The sequence below is a fragment of the Bombina bombina genome, chromosome 3 (assembly GCF_027579735.1).
Source record: "Bombina bombina isolate aBomBom1 chromosome 3, aBomBom1.pri, whole genome shotgun sequence".
NCBI lineage: Eukaryota > Metazoa > Chordata > Amphibia > Anura > Bombinatoridae > Bombina > Bombina bombina.
The window spans coordinates 231,626,362-231,639,334 of NC_069501.1; the positions used below are offsets into that span (position 1 = coordinate 231,626,362).

General features: G+C 38.8%; 1 protein-coding gene across 1 annotated transcript in view; it reads left to right on the top strand.

Moving 5' to 3' along the window:
* The first annotated feature begins 2,778 nt into the window (after positions 1-2,778).
* PROCA1 (protein interacting with cyclin A1) overlaps positions 2,779-12,973 on the top strand; it is a 45,154-nt gene continuing 34,959 nt past the window's right edge. Inside the window, exons 1-2 of the mRNA XM_053704590.1 lie at positions 2,779-3,411; positions 9,436-9,568. Coding sequence (XP_053560565.1) covers positions 2,946-3,411; positions 9,436-9,568 — 599 coding nt within the window. The 5' untranslated portion in view covers positions 2,779-2,945. The remainder of the gene's footprint in view (positions 3,412-9,435; positions 9,569-12,973) is intronic.

A 12,973-nucleotide genomic window follows, 5' to 3' on the forward strand; every position in this document is an offset into this window, starting at 1 on the left:
GCTTGCTAATTGGTGGCTGTCATTTAGCCACCAATAAGCCACGGTAAGCGCTCCGATTTTCAAGCTGCTGCCCCTGTATGCAGGTCCACTCACTGACTGCTCGCACTGAGCTGGTGTTGCAGCCTCAGCGATCCCCACATAAACACACAGCACTCACTTGGATCCAGTGCCCAGGAAACACAGGAGACTCCACTAAACTCCTGAAGAAGCAACAAAATAATCTAAATTATACAGCATTGTGCAGTGTTTCTACCTACATGAGTAAGTTAGTAAATCAATCATATAAGTGGTCAAAATGAGGATGTTAACTTTGTATTGAGTCACAATGCAAAAATAGCTCATTTCTATATCAGAATTAATGATTAATTAATTAATGAAGATTAATGACTTGATGGGAAGATGACCGAAAGTTTCTAGTGCTGTTACTACACTCCAGGAAGCACAGAAGGCATTTCACAGCATTTGATCCAGCGGCGGATATCTTATATGACACACTAAGGCTCTCCAGGATTGCTCTACACTTACCTCATATCAATTGAGGTAATCTCCTGTAAGTATAAATCACATCCATTGGAACTACTATTTGCAATTACAGAGATACACCCTGCAACTTAAACTTCTGGGAATCACACTCCAGCATCCAGATTTGACATACATTTGTGATAACCCATTTTTGATATGTACATATATGAACTTATCTATTGATACTTTTTGATTTTTCCTGATTACTTATATGTTGGAGCTTGTTGTGCATTCATATACATTTTTATATATATTGTTTTTTTCCTCCTGCATTAGAAATAGCCTTTACCCGTGCTATCCCATCCCTTTGCCAAACATATATAATAAAGGGACACTAAACCCAAATTTTCTTTCATGATTCAGATAGAGCATACAATTTTAAGCAACTTTCTAATTTACTGCTATTAACAATTTTTCTTCGTTCTCTTGCTATCTTTATTTTAAAAGCAGGAATGTGATGCATAGGAGCCGGACCCTTTTTGGTTAAGAACCTGGGTTTTGCTTGCTTATTGGTGGGTAAATCTAAGCCTCCAATAAGCAAGCACTATCCATGGTGCTGAACTTAAAATGGGCTGGCTGCTAAGATTTACATTCCTCCTTTTAAAATAAAGATAGCAAGAGACCGAAGAAAAATTGATAATAGGAGTAAATTAGAAAGTTGATTAAAATGTCATGCTCTATATGAATCATGAAAGAAAAAAAATTGTGTTGTGTCCCTTTAATATATTTCTATGGTTACTGAAGGTTTCTTTATTTTGTTAATATATTTGATTGTTTACTTGCCAACAATGTGTTTAATATGGGTTTTACTTTGAAATTAGCAATTATTTTATGAGCTGATGCATCAGAATAGATAGTTCCTGAATCCCATCATATATATTTCTACACTTAACGTTCTCCTTTAGGCATGTCATAGGGATACTGTTGTGAGGACAGTAAACTGACAGTGATTAGCCACTTATTGCACCTGCTTAATGTGATAACCTTCTAATTTTGCATTTTTGAGAGCTGATAATTGGAGAAGTACATAAATGTAATGGGGATGTGTATGTGTCTCACTAACTAGTCTGATGATTGATTATAATTTATGATATTGTTTTTTTTTTTTTTAAATTTAAGTGTATTTCATTCAAACTTAGTGTTCAACAATAAATAGACAGAGTAATCCTAGACAGTACAGGGCATACACAGGTAGACAAGCACATAAGCACCTGGTAAACAGCCGAGAGCTCAGGAAGTCAGACAAATAAACAGGTAGTCATCAAGCTGGAACTACAAGCAGAGACAATAGGTAAGGACCAGCCCTGTTTATTCTTAAAGTTAAAGCACAATGGCAACATGGTAGCTGCAGGCCTATGACACAAGTGTGACAAAAGAAGCTACTCCTGGGTTAGGCATTAACCCATATATAATCTGTTCCATGGTTGTGTGTTTACCCTTTCCATGTATAAAAAGGATGTTTGTGAGGCCAGTGATTTCACTACTGGTTGGCTGACTGAGCAAAAGACAAACAGAAATGACCTATTACAGTTCAATATCATTCAAGTAATACTATTAAAAGTGAGCTTGAACAGCAGAAAACATGCACGTATCTGTGACTCTGCTGAATTAAAATCAAGTTTTAATAATATATCATTTTTTGTAATAGACAGATCTTGATAAATATAACCAGAATAGCAAAACATATGTTTGATTTGTCTAAGTGACCTAAATGTATATATAATCTACATTTTACAAATTTTACCAATCCAAATTGTTTCAACCCTTGCCGGATACCAGGGGTTAAACTTGAGAGGCTTAGCACTACTAGAATTTATGATGAAAAAATATGTCCATCAAAAGCATAGAGAGTGTTTTATATTTCTGAACATAAACTCTATATTTTATAGTATATTCCTTGTGTAATTATTAGCCATAATTCCCTACAGACTGATCCCCATATTTCTCCATCACCTTCTCAAAAATATATCTCCCTGATACCATTAGGTATAAGCAAACTAATTATGCATTAAAAGAGACAAAATCCTCTAGTTCTTATGCTACTGAATCCGATTCAGTATGATATACACCAGTCTATCCCAGAAATACAGTTTTACACTTTAATTCATAGTATGAATAGACTAAAACATCGCCCAGTCTCTGGTGTCTGTGATAACTTGATCCCTTTCACAGGACCTTGTGGAAGGAGGGGGTGAATGAGAGGGAGGAACAGTCACTATTGAAGCAGAGGTAATGGTAACACTATTATGTTGCCTTGTAGGCTTGTGAGAGAGACTATATCTTCGTGCCTTTAACATAAGGTCCCTCCTCTCAAGTGGCATTTATGTCTGTGTCACTATCAGACCACCTTGGCCCCTTATAAATGCACTGAGCTGTAGAGCTGGGTGCTGTCTTCTGGCTGTGGTGCTGAACTAGCCGGAGGCATGTGGGTCATCCCAAGCTTACTTCTTATTAGCGTTATGTGCGGGGTGATGGGGGTTCTCGGTAAGGAAGGAAGCTTGGGCGATGAGCACTGTGCCCTGATCTCCTCCCAGCACCAGTACACAGTGCATCAGGTGACAGATGGCATGGAGTTAGTAACCGCTACATGGGATGAAAGGAGGCAGTTGGTGTCCTGCACTGTGGATGGGGATAACATAGCAATTAGTTATTTTCTGCAACAGTGCAAGAGTGATAAGCAGAACGTTGGAGGAGACATGAGCTATGAAGGTTTTGCTGAAGCCAGGATGAGGTGTGAGATCTTCCAGCGTTCAGCTTCAGTAGGGGTGCAGGCTTATTCAATGGATAACACAGACACCTATCAGCACCACAGAGCCAAGAGAGGTTTTACTTACCCTGGGACCCTGTGGTGTGGGGCAGGGAACAGCGCTGATGCCTACACTGATCTGGGTATGCACTATGTTAACCCCGTTCATATAAAACGCTAACTCATACAGATATTACAGATAACAAGTGTTGACTTTATTGCTTGAGCAAGTTTTATCCAGTGTGATCGTTGTATGCACAGCAGCTGGCAGCACTTGCTGTATTTTCATATTTACTAACTGGCAGCTAGGAGGAAACTAGATTGGTGAATGTTGGAACTGATGCATAACACTAATTAGATGTGATAATAACTGAGGACTGGGATGTGATTTGTGTAACATCGCTGGTTGATGATAGATTTCATTTAATATATTTTTATTCTGTATTTTATTAGTTGTTGCTAGATTTTGTATTATTTTTTATTCTTCACACAATGCATCTGTTTTGTGAATGAGTGTCAGTATTCAAATGGTTCTGCTGTGGAAAATGAAACTAATGTTCAGTCATTACTAGAGAAAAATCTCCAGAGCAGCCAGAAACTTGTCAGTAAATTTCCAAATGAATAAACTTTTTTTTTTATTTTTAAGACGTTTAAAATTAAAGAGACAGTAACGTCAAAATTAAACTTTTGTGATTCGGATAGTGTGCAATTTTAAACAACTTTCCAATTTACTTCTTTTATTAAATTTGTTTATTTCCCTTGGTATCTTTTATTGAAGAGTAAAACTAGGTAGGCTCAGAGCTCAGGAGTGTGCACGTGTATTTAGTACTCTATATCAGCAGTGTTTTGCACCATTGTATAACAAAGCTAGAAATAATGTTGCAAAACACTGCTGCCATAGAGTTCCAGAAGTGCACACTCATGAGCTCTATTGAGCCTACCTAGTTTTATTCTTCAATAAAAGATACCAAGAGTGCTAAGCAAATTTGATAACAGAAGTTAATTGGAAAGTTGTTTAAAATTGCATGCTCTATCTGAATCATGAAAGTTTAATTTTGACTTCACTGTCCCTTTAAATAAGATTCATTATAAACTCCAATGTATTGAAGCAATATGCATGCTAAATATTTTTGAAGATTTTATCTATATTGAAAGTGAAGTGCATATAAAATAAATTTAACATCTCCAATGTCAGAATTGAGACACCACAATTTGGCCTCAGACACCTACCTGATGAAGATATTAGCATGGGCGCGCATTAGTCATATGGCTACTGCTATACATGACAGCACAGGAAGTAACACCATACAAATAATGACAATTAGATAAACCAAGAGGATCAATATTAGTATTAGTATTTTTTTTAAATGTAAAAAGTGTAATCAGTTATTGAAAAGAGAATGTTGATTCACTGTGCTCTATTTTATATCTCCAGATGATCTGATTTTAGAAATATAGAAGTTCTATATAGAAGTAATTTTTTATAGTACATGATACTCAAAACTGAAATGTACATGAGTGCATTTTATTTTTTAACAAAGAGCATTTTTAGAATGTATTTCTTTTAGCAAAAAGCTGTTTCTGTCACATGTTGCACGTGCCCAAAGCAGCTGTACTGAGTCACTGCTCCTGTGCAGAGAGCCAACAGTGCATGTACCAGAATTGGTATCATACAAAACCTAGTCTCAGTGTCTCCTGGGCGCAGGCAGTGTATTTACCTGAGCCCCTGAATCAGTGATAACTTTTTTATGAACCTTTTTTGCTGATACAAGTATATTGCAAAATGCTTAATATTCATGCACGGTTTAATTCTTACTATTATGTCTCTTTAAATATTCATTAACAGTTTGGTGCTTTTAAAGTGACAGAACAGCATTAGGTTGATATGACAAATGTAAACTTGTTGCAGATTGATGTGCCAGATGATCACAGGCAGAGATTTGTATTTTACTGTATAGTAGGATTTTACTTTTCCATAGTGTGATCTGTCCCTCCTGCAGCTTCCTCCATCAGGGCATGTGTTCCACTGTCTAGAGACTGCACTGGGTCCACCCCCTCCCCACTGTGCCTGCCCTGGTCCCATCCATGGTACATCTCGAGTCCAACCCTCCTGATGTGAGTCTGCCCACAGGTCCCCATCACTTCTCTGTCTTTAAAAACCTAGTGTGACTGTTCCGCTAGGATTTTCAGTTATAATTATGTATATCCCGTAATCTAATAAAATTAGCCTTAAAACTCCACTCCAATCTTTTTTATTTGTAAACTGTACTTGTCTGAGAGTTCCTTTATTATGAATAGCTACAAGTCTGGAGATATTAAGTCCCTCCCTTCACCAGATATTGATCTCACCAGGATTTTTATAACAAATGAACCATCCAACCTGATAATGAATCCAATATATATATATATACATGCAGATTCAAAATATGGCATTAACCACTCAAAGGTACAAATAAACACCTCAGTATCCACTGTCAGTATCCACTGTCCTCCCACCCATAAGTTTTTATGCAGCTCTTAGTCATGTAAGATTTGTCAGCTTATAATTGACCCTCTAATGTGCAATGTGTTTAGCTAAATCCAGCTAAAAACTCTTGTAACATAGAAAATACCTGGTGCTGCTGTAGAAGAGTGATAACTAGGAGACTCAGAGAGGACACAAAGAGGTAGACACAGACTAGAGGAAGGCAGAAGAGGAAACAACACTAAACACTGTAGAAATCTATATTATCATCAACTGCATCATTTAAGTTAATAAATATTTGAATGAAGAAAGGATATAACCCAAAGGCTGTGGTAGGATAGAGAAGAACCGACCTAGGTCTCGGAATAATGTCTGCTTGTGTCTCTCAAAAAGCAAAGAAAACAATCAAATAAGAGAATGTCCATGAAGTGATGAGGGACTCAAAAGATGTCAGAACAAACAAAGGGTCAGTAACAAAGTTCAGATCCAAGTAGTGACAAGTGCAAGTCAAATAACTGTAGTCAACGTCAAGCCACAGGTCATTATTTGAGCAACTGGCAGAATGGCTGGACTGTATTCTCCAGCCATATGCCAAGTCACAGCTGTCCTACCTTCAGAACACTTCACATTTATTGCTTACACTGTAACAGTGTCTTGAGAAAGGCCCTTTTATGGGCTGAAATGTGTAGATTGCACATAAGGAGGCTTGTATTCTACCCTGGTGAGTCAGTTTTCAATTAGACTCACTTCATGTAGCTGTTTTTTGCATGTTTTTATTTTATTCTTCACAGGCAGAACACACTTAGGCTCATCGATCTTATCCCTTTAACAATTCAAGTTTTTTATACGTATATTTATATTTTTATTTTTTCATTTTTTGTTCACTTTGCCCCCGGAGGGGCACCTTTTTGTGAGAGTACATCTCATTTGTCTGTATCCAGGTATTATCTTTATCCCTGTATACATGATTATCTGTCACCCCATACCTTTGTCATTGTTATTGTACACTGCTATAAGCACTTTGTAGTTAGGTGATTATCCAGTATATTTTCTCATAATAGTAAAACCTCCTTCTGCTGTGCGTTATGGTGCGTTAAGCTCCATACTGCACAAAAAGCCAAGGGCTGAATTTACGTGCTTGTGCACGCTTTCCCCACAGACATCAATGGGGAGAGAGTGTTAGAAAAAAAAACTCACCTGTGATCGCAGAATGGAGATTGCCGTATCGCAACCCCATTGAAGTCTATGGGGAAAAGAAAATTACGTTTAAACCTAACACCCTAACATAAACCCCTAGTCTAAACATTACAAACGCAATTATAGTATAGATGATAAAAATAATTACACCTAATCTAAATAGGATGAGAGCTTCTGAAGTCCTATTGGCTGTTCAAATCAGCCAATAGGAATTCAGTAGCTCTCATCTTATTGGCTGTTTTGAACAGCCAATAGGATTTCAGAAGCTCTCATCCTATTGGCTGATTTGAATTTGAAGAATCAAATCAGCCAATAGGAATGCAAGATACAACATTTTGAAATGGGTACCTTGCATTCAACTTCAGTGTTATTTTTATAGGGCTATTAGATTAGGTGTAATTGTTTTTATTTTTTGATAAATTAGTTTATTATTTTTTGTAATCTTAGAGTTTTTCAATTTTTTCGTAGTGTTAGGTTTTTTTAAATTTGTAATTTAGATTTTTTAATTGGTAGTTTATTTTATTTTATCAGAATAGTTAGGTTAATTTATAGTTTAAACTTAGTGTTTTGCGATGTGGGGGGGGGCGGTGGTTTATGGGTTAATAGGTTTAGTTTAGTATTTACGATGTGGGGGGTAGAAGGTTTAGGGGTTAATACTTTATTATAGTGTTGGCGATGTGGGGGGGGCGGCGGTTTAGGGGTTAATAGGTTTATTTAGATGTCGGGGATGGCGAATTAGGGGTTAATAGGTTTATTTAGTGTCGGTGATGTCGGGGGTTGTGAATTAGGGGTCAATATGTTTATTTAGTGTCAGCGATGTTGGGGGCGGTGGATTAGGGATTAATAGATTTATTTAGTGTCAGCAATGTCGGGGCGGTGGATTAGCGGTTAATAGGTTTATTTAATAGTTGCAATGTGGGTGGGTCGCAGATTAGGGGTTAATACAATTAATATAGTGTTTGCGATGCGGGAGGGTGGTGGTTTAGGGGTTAATAGGTAGTTTTTGGGTGTTAGTGTACTTTGTAACATTTTAGTTATGGATTTTGTGTAACAAAAATGTTTAACAAAACTCATAACTACTGAACTCAGATGGGGGTATGGATTGTGTCGGTATAGGCTGTAACGCAAGTATTTTAGCCGCACAACCTGTAATACAGGCGCAATGAGAATCCCGCACTAAAACGTCATTTTTTTGATTACGGAATGAACGTTGCATTACAGGCTAAAATACTTGCGTTATAGCTATACCGCCGCGACTATAGCTAATATGCGTTACTGGCCATTCCAGCGTAATGGCCAATTTTTCAGCATTAATAGCCATACCCCAACACTTATAATCTAGACAATTGACTTTAATGGTATTTTTCAGTTGAAAATCATTTGATGCATTTTCTAAAGGATTGTGATCGACCCCACAGTGATCAAAACACATGCACGCTTTTAAGCCTAACTCAGTATGCTCTCATGGAAAGGAGCTATATTTCAATAAAAATACCATGCTAAAGAGGTAAATTAAATAAAATAAGTAAATTGGAAAGTTATTTTTTTAAATTACAATTTCTGTCTGAATTATGAAAGTTTAGTTTTGACTTTAATGTCTCTACAAATTTAGATAAAAAAAAGTGTAAATTTTTATTTATTTATTTATTTTATACTTTGTAAGATCATTTGTAAGATCATTCTATTATTAAACTAAATCCTTTTTCATTTTTGTTTATTCCGGAAAATGAGTGAAACACATAAAGTCATGCACCAAGGTTCAATGCATTGTGGTTTCATAGAAGGAAACATCTAGTAAGCCAATCAAGTATGACATGTGTGACATGACAACAGTACATTTTATGTTAAACTAGAATGTCATTTTATAGCCTTTGAACTCCAAAAGCCACATTAAAAAAAACCCCTGAATTTTTGTATTTTCTCACTGGAATAATACAATAGATAGAACACTATGCATATGTGCATTTAAAGGGACAGTATAGTCAAAATAAAACTTTCATGATCCTGATAGGACATGCAATTTTAAACAACTTTCCAATTTACTTTTATAATGAAATTTGCTTTGTTCTCTTGTTATTCTTTGTTGAAAGCTAAACCTAGGTAAGCTCATAAACTGATTTCTAAGTCGTTGAACCGCCTGTTTTCTCAGTGCATTTTGACAGTTTTTGACAGTTAGACACTGATAGTTCATGTGTGCCATATAGATAGCATAGTGCTCACTCCTGTGGAGTTACTTACAAGTCAGCACTGATTGGCTAACATGCAGGTAGTACTGAGTATGCAAGTACTGAGGTAAGAGGCAGTCTGCAGAGGTTTAAATACAAGGTAATCACAGAGGTAAAAAGTATATTAATATAACCGTGTTGATTGTGCAAAACTGAGGAATGGGTAATAAAGGGATTATCTAACTTTTTAAACAATAACAATTTTCAAGTAGACTGTCCCTTATTTCTCATTCTTTAGTTACAGACATTCATATTACTAACATCTCACTTTGTCCCTACAGGTGAGCATAAAGAGACTGACGCTTGCTGCAGGGAGCATGATCACTGCGCTCACGTCATCCACCCGTTTACTTCCAGCTATGGCTACAGAAACTTCCGCTGGCACACCATCAGCCTGTGCCAATGTGATGATAAGTAAGGCAACTGCAATGGTATTGTACATAATGGTGCATAGGCCCAGTGTTAAACTGCAGTTTTATTAAAGGAACAGGAAACCTCAACATTTTCATGATTCAGATAGAACATACAATTTCAAACAACTTTCCAATTTACTTCTATTATCAAATTTGCTTCATTCTCTTGTTATCCTTTGCTGAAGGAACAGCATTGCACTACTGGTGAACACATCTAGTTAGCCAATCACAAGAGACAAATGTGTGCAGCACCAATCAGCAGCTAGATCCAGTGACATGCAGTAATAGGAGGCAGTAAATGCAATAAAGAAATAGGTATGCTGATGTCACTTTTTAACAGATTTTCTATTGTAAATGGGAAGGGGGGTTAACTAAACCCAGATACATGTATTGTAGCTCTTTAATAGTTATGGTACTGTTAAATAAACTGTGTGTCAGAGTGAGAGAGTCTGTGTGTGTCTGCGTGTGTGTGTGTAAAAGCGAGTGAGATTAAGAGAGTTTGTGTGAGTCTGAGAGTGTGTGTGTAAATGGGAGTGAAATTAAGTCTGCGTGAGAGTCTCTGTGTGCAAAAGAGAATGAGAGAGTTTATGTCTGAAATTGTGTGTGTGTAAAAGGGAGTGAGAGTCTATGTATGTCTGAGAGTCTGTGTGTAAAAGGGAGTGATATTAAGAGAGCGTGTGTGTCTGAGAGTGTGTAAAAAGGAGTGAGAGAGAGCGTCTGTGTGTGTGTTTGTGTGTAAATAGAGTGAGATAGTCTGTGTCTGAGTGTGTGTAAAAGAGAGTGAGATTGTGTGTGTAATAGGGAGTAAGAGTGAGAGAGTCTGTGTATAAAAAGAAGCGAGAGTGAGAGAGTTTGTGTGTGTCTGAAATTGTATAAAAGGCTGAGAGTGAGTGTGTGTGTCTGTGTGTAAAAGGGAGTGACAGTCTGTGTGTGTGTGTAAAAGGGAGCATGTGAGATATGTATGTGTGTATATATGACTTTGGGTTGGGACTGGGGTGGTCCATACAGTGGGCAGGAGATACAGGGGTGGGGAAAAAAGGGTCTGGGCTGGGAGCCCTGCAAGTTTGTTTTGCCCAGGGCCCCACAAATTCTAAGGGTGGCCCTGCTGGGTAACAGCTGCCTTGCACATCTTTGTGCAGATTTGTGCTCTCTTTCTCTCTCCCCTTCTATCTTCCCCTCCACCCCCTCCCTCCCTTCCCCATCTCTCTCTCTCTCCCCTCCCTCTCCATCTCTCCCTCCTTCCCATCCCTCCCTCCCTCTCTTTCTCTCCCCCTCCCTCTCCTTCTTTCCCCCTTCCTCTTGTCTCCCCTTTCTCCCCCTCCCCCCTCTCTCCCTCCTCTCTCCCTCTATCTCACCCCCTCCCTCCCTCCCTCTCTCTCTCTCTCTCTCTCTCTCTCTCTCTCTCTCTCTCTCGCCCCTTCTCTCTCTCCCCTCTCTTTCTCTATCTCCCCCTCTATCTTCCCCTCCACCCCTCCCTCTCTTCCTCCCTCCCTTCCCCATCTCTCTCTCCCCTCCCTCTCCATCTCTCCCTCCTTCCCACCCCTCCCCCTCTCTCTCTCTTCTCCCCTCCTTCTCCATCTCTCCCTCCTTCCTACCCCTCCCCCTCTCTTTCTCTCCCCCTTCCTCTTCTCTCCCCTTTCTCCCCCTCCCTCTCTCCCTCCTCTCTGTCTCGCCCCTTCTCTCTCTCCCCCCACCACTCTCTCTCTCCACCTCCCTTCTTCTCTCCCCCACCCTCTCTCCCCCTCCACTCTCCCTGTCTCTTCCCCTCCATCCCTCTCACTCACTCACTCCCTCCCTCTCCTCCCTCCCTCTCTCCCTCCTTCCCACCCCTCCCCCTCTCTCTCTCTTCTCCCCTCCTTCTCCATCTCTCCCTCCTTCCCACCCCTCCCCCCCTCTCTTTCTCTCCCCCTTCCTCTTCTCTCCCCTTTCTCCCCCTCCCTCTCTCCCTCCTCTCTGTCTCGCCCCTTCTCTCTCTCCCCCCACCACTCTCTCTCTCCACCTCCCTTCTTCTCTCCCCCACCCTCTCTCCCCCTCCACTCTCCCTGTCTCTTCCCCTCCATCCCTCTCACTCCCTCCCTCTCCTCCCTCCCTCTCTCCCTCCTTCTCCCCCACTTTCTCTCCCCCTCCCTCTCTCCTTATATTCACACCCCTCCCTCTCTCTGTCTCTCTACCCTTCCCCTCTCTCCCTCCCTCTCTCTCTCCCCTCTCCCTCTCTTTTTCCCCCTCACTCTCTCGTGTGTTGTAAAGAATGATAATAATCATTGTGCAACCTGCTAATTTAATCATACATTTAAGCTACCTCTATTGGGATCATATATGTGCTTATCGGGTGTATCATATCCATTGCCTCACCAACCTCTGACCTCACCGCACGTCACTGGATCCCAATAGTGTAGAATATGTGTGTATTCTCTTTTAGCAAGGGATACCAAGAGAACAAAGAACAATTAAAAATATAAGTGCATTTAAAAGTGTCTTAAAATTGCATGCTCTATCTGAATCATGCAAGTTTAATTTTGACTTTTCTATACCTTTTAACACGGGACAGAACAAAGAAATCTTCATTATCAGACAGTAAATAAAAAACAGTAATATATCTGCAGGAAATTTGGTTAGCTCAATGTTTTGCATGAATGTAAAAATTGTTCAAATTTTTAATGGAGTGAACAGGAAATGTATGTTTGTTAACCAATATTTCTGTGGGTCAGGTCTCTTTCAGTCTGCAGTTTGTATGCTAGCAGACTGAAAGAGACCTGACCCACAGAAATATTGGTTAACAGGGACAAGTAAGCACAAGCTAAAAACTAAAATTAGGTTTATTTAACACTGGAATAAAATACAATTAAAAAAAGAAAACATTACACTCTCTTGAAGATACAACAAAGAAAAAGATTAAATGATTTTCATGTTACTGTAAACAATGTTTAAAGGGACAGTCTAGTCAAAATTAAACTTTCATGATTCAGATAGGGCATGTAATTTTAAACAACTTTCCAATTTACTTCTATTATCTAATTTGCTCAATTCTTTAGCTATCCTTTGTTCAAGAAATAGCAATGCACATGTGTGAGCCAATCACACAAGGCCTCTATGTGCAGCAACCAATCAGAAGCTACTGAGCATATCTAGATATGCTTTTCAGCAAGTGATATCAAGAGAATGAAGCAAATTAGATAATAGAAGTAAATTAGAAAGTTGTTTAAAATGACATGCTCTTTCTAAATCATGAAAGAAAAAAATTGGGTTTCATGTCCCTTTAAGTTTGAATTAGATTATAAATAGGAAGTATCAGAACATAAAGTGCCTCTTGTTTAGTGAGTGTATGCGATCAGACATGAGGTATAGGCTATAGCCAAGTAAAGAACAGATGACATTGAAATGAGTGATCAGTATTCAGGTTTGTTTA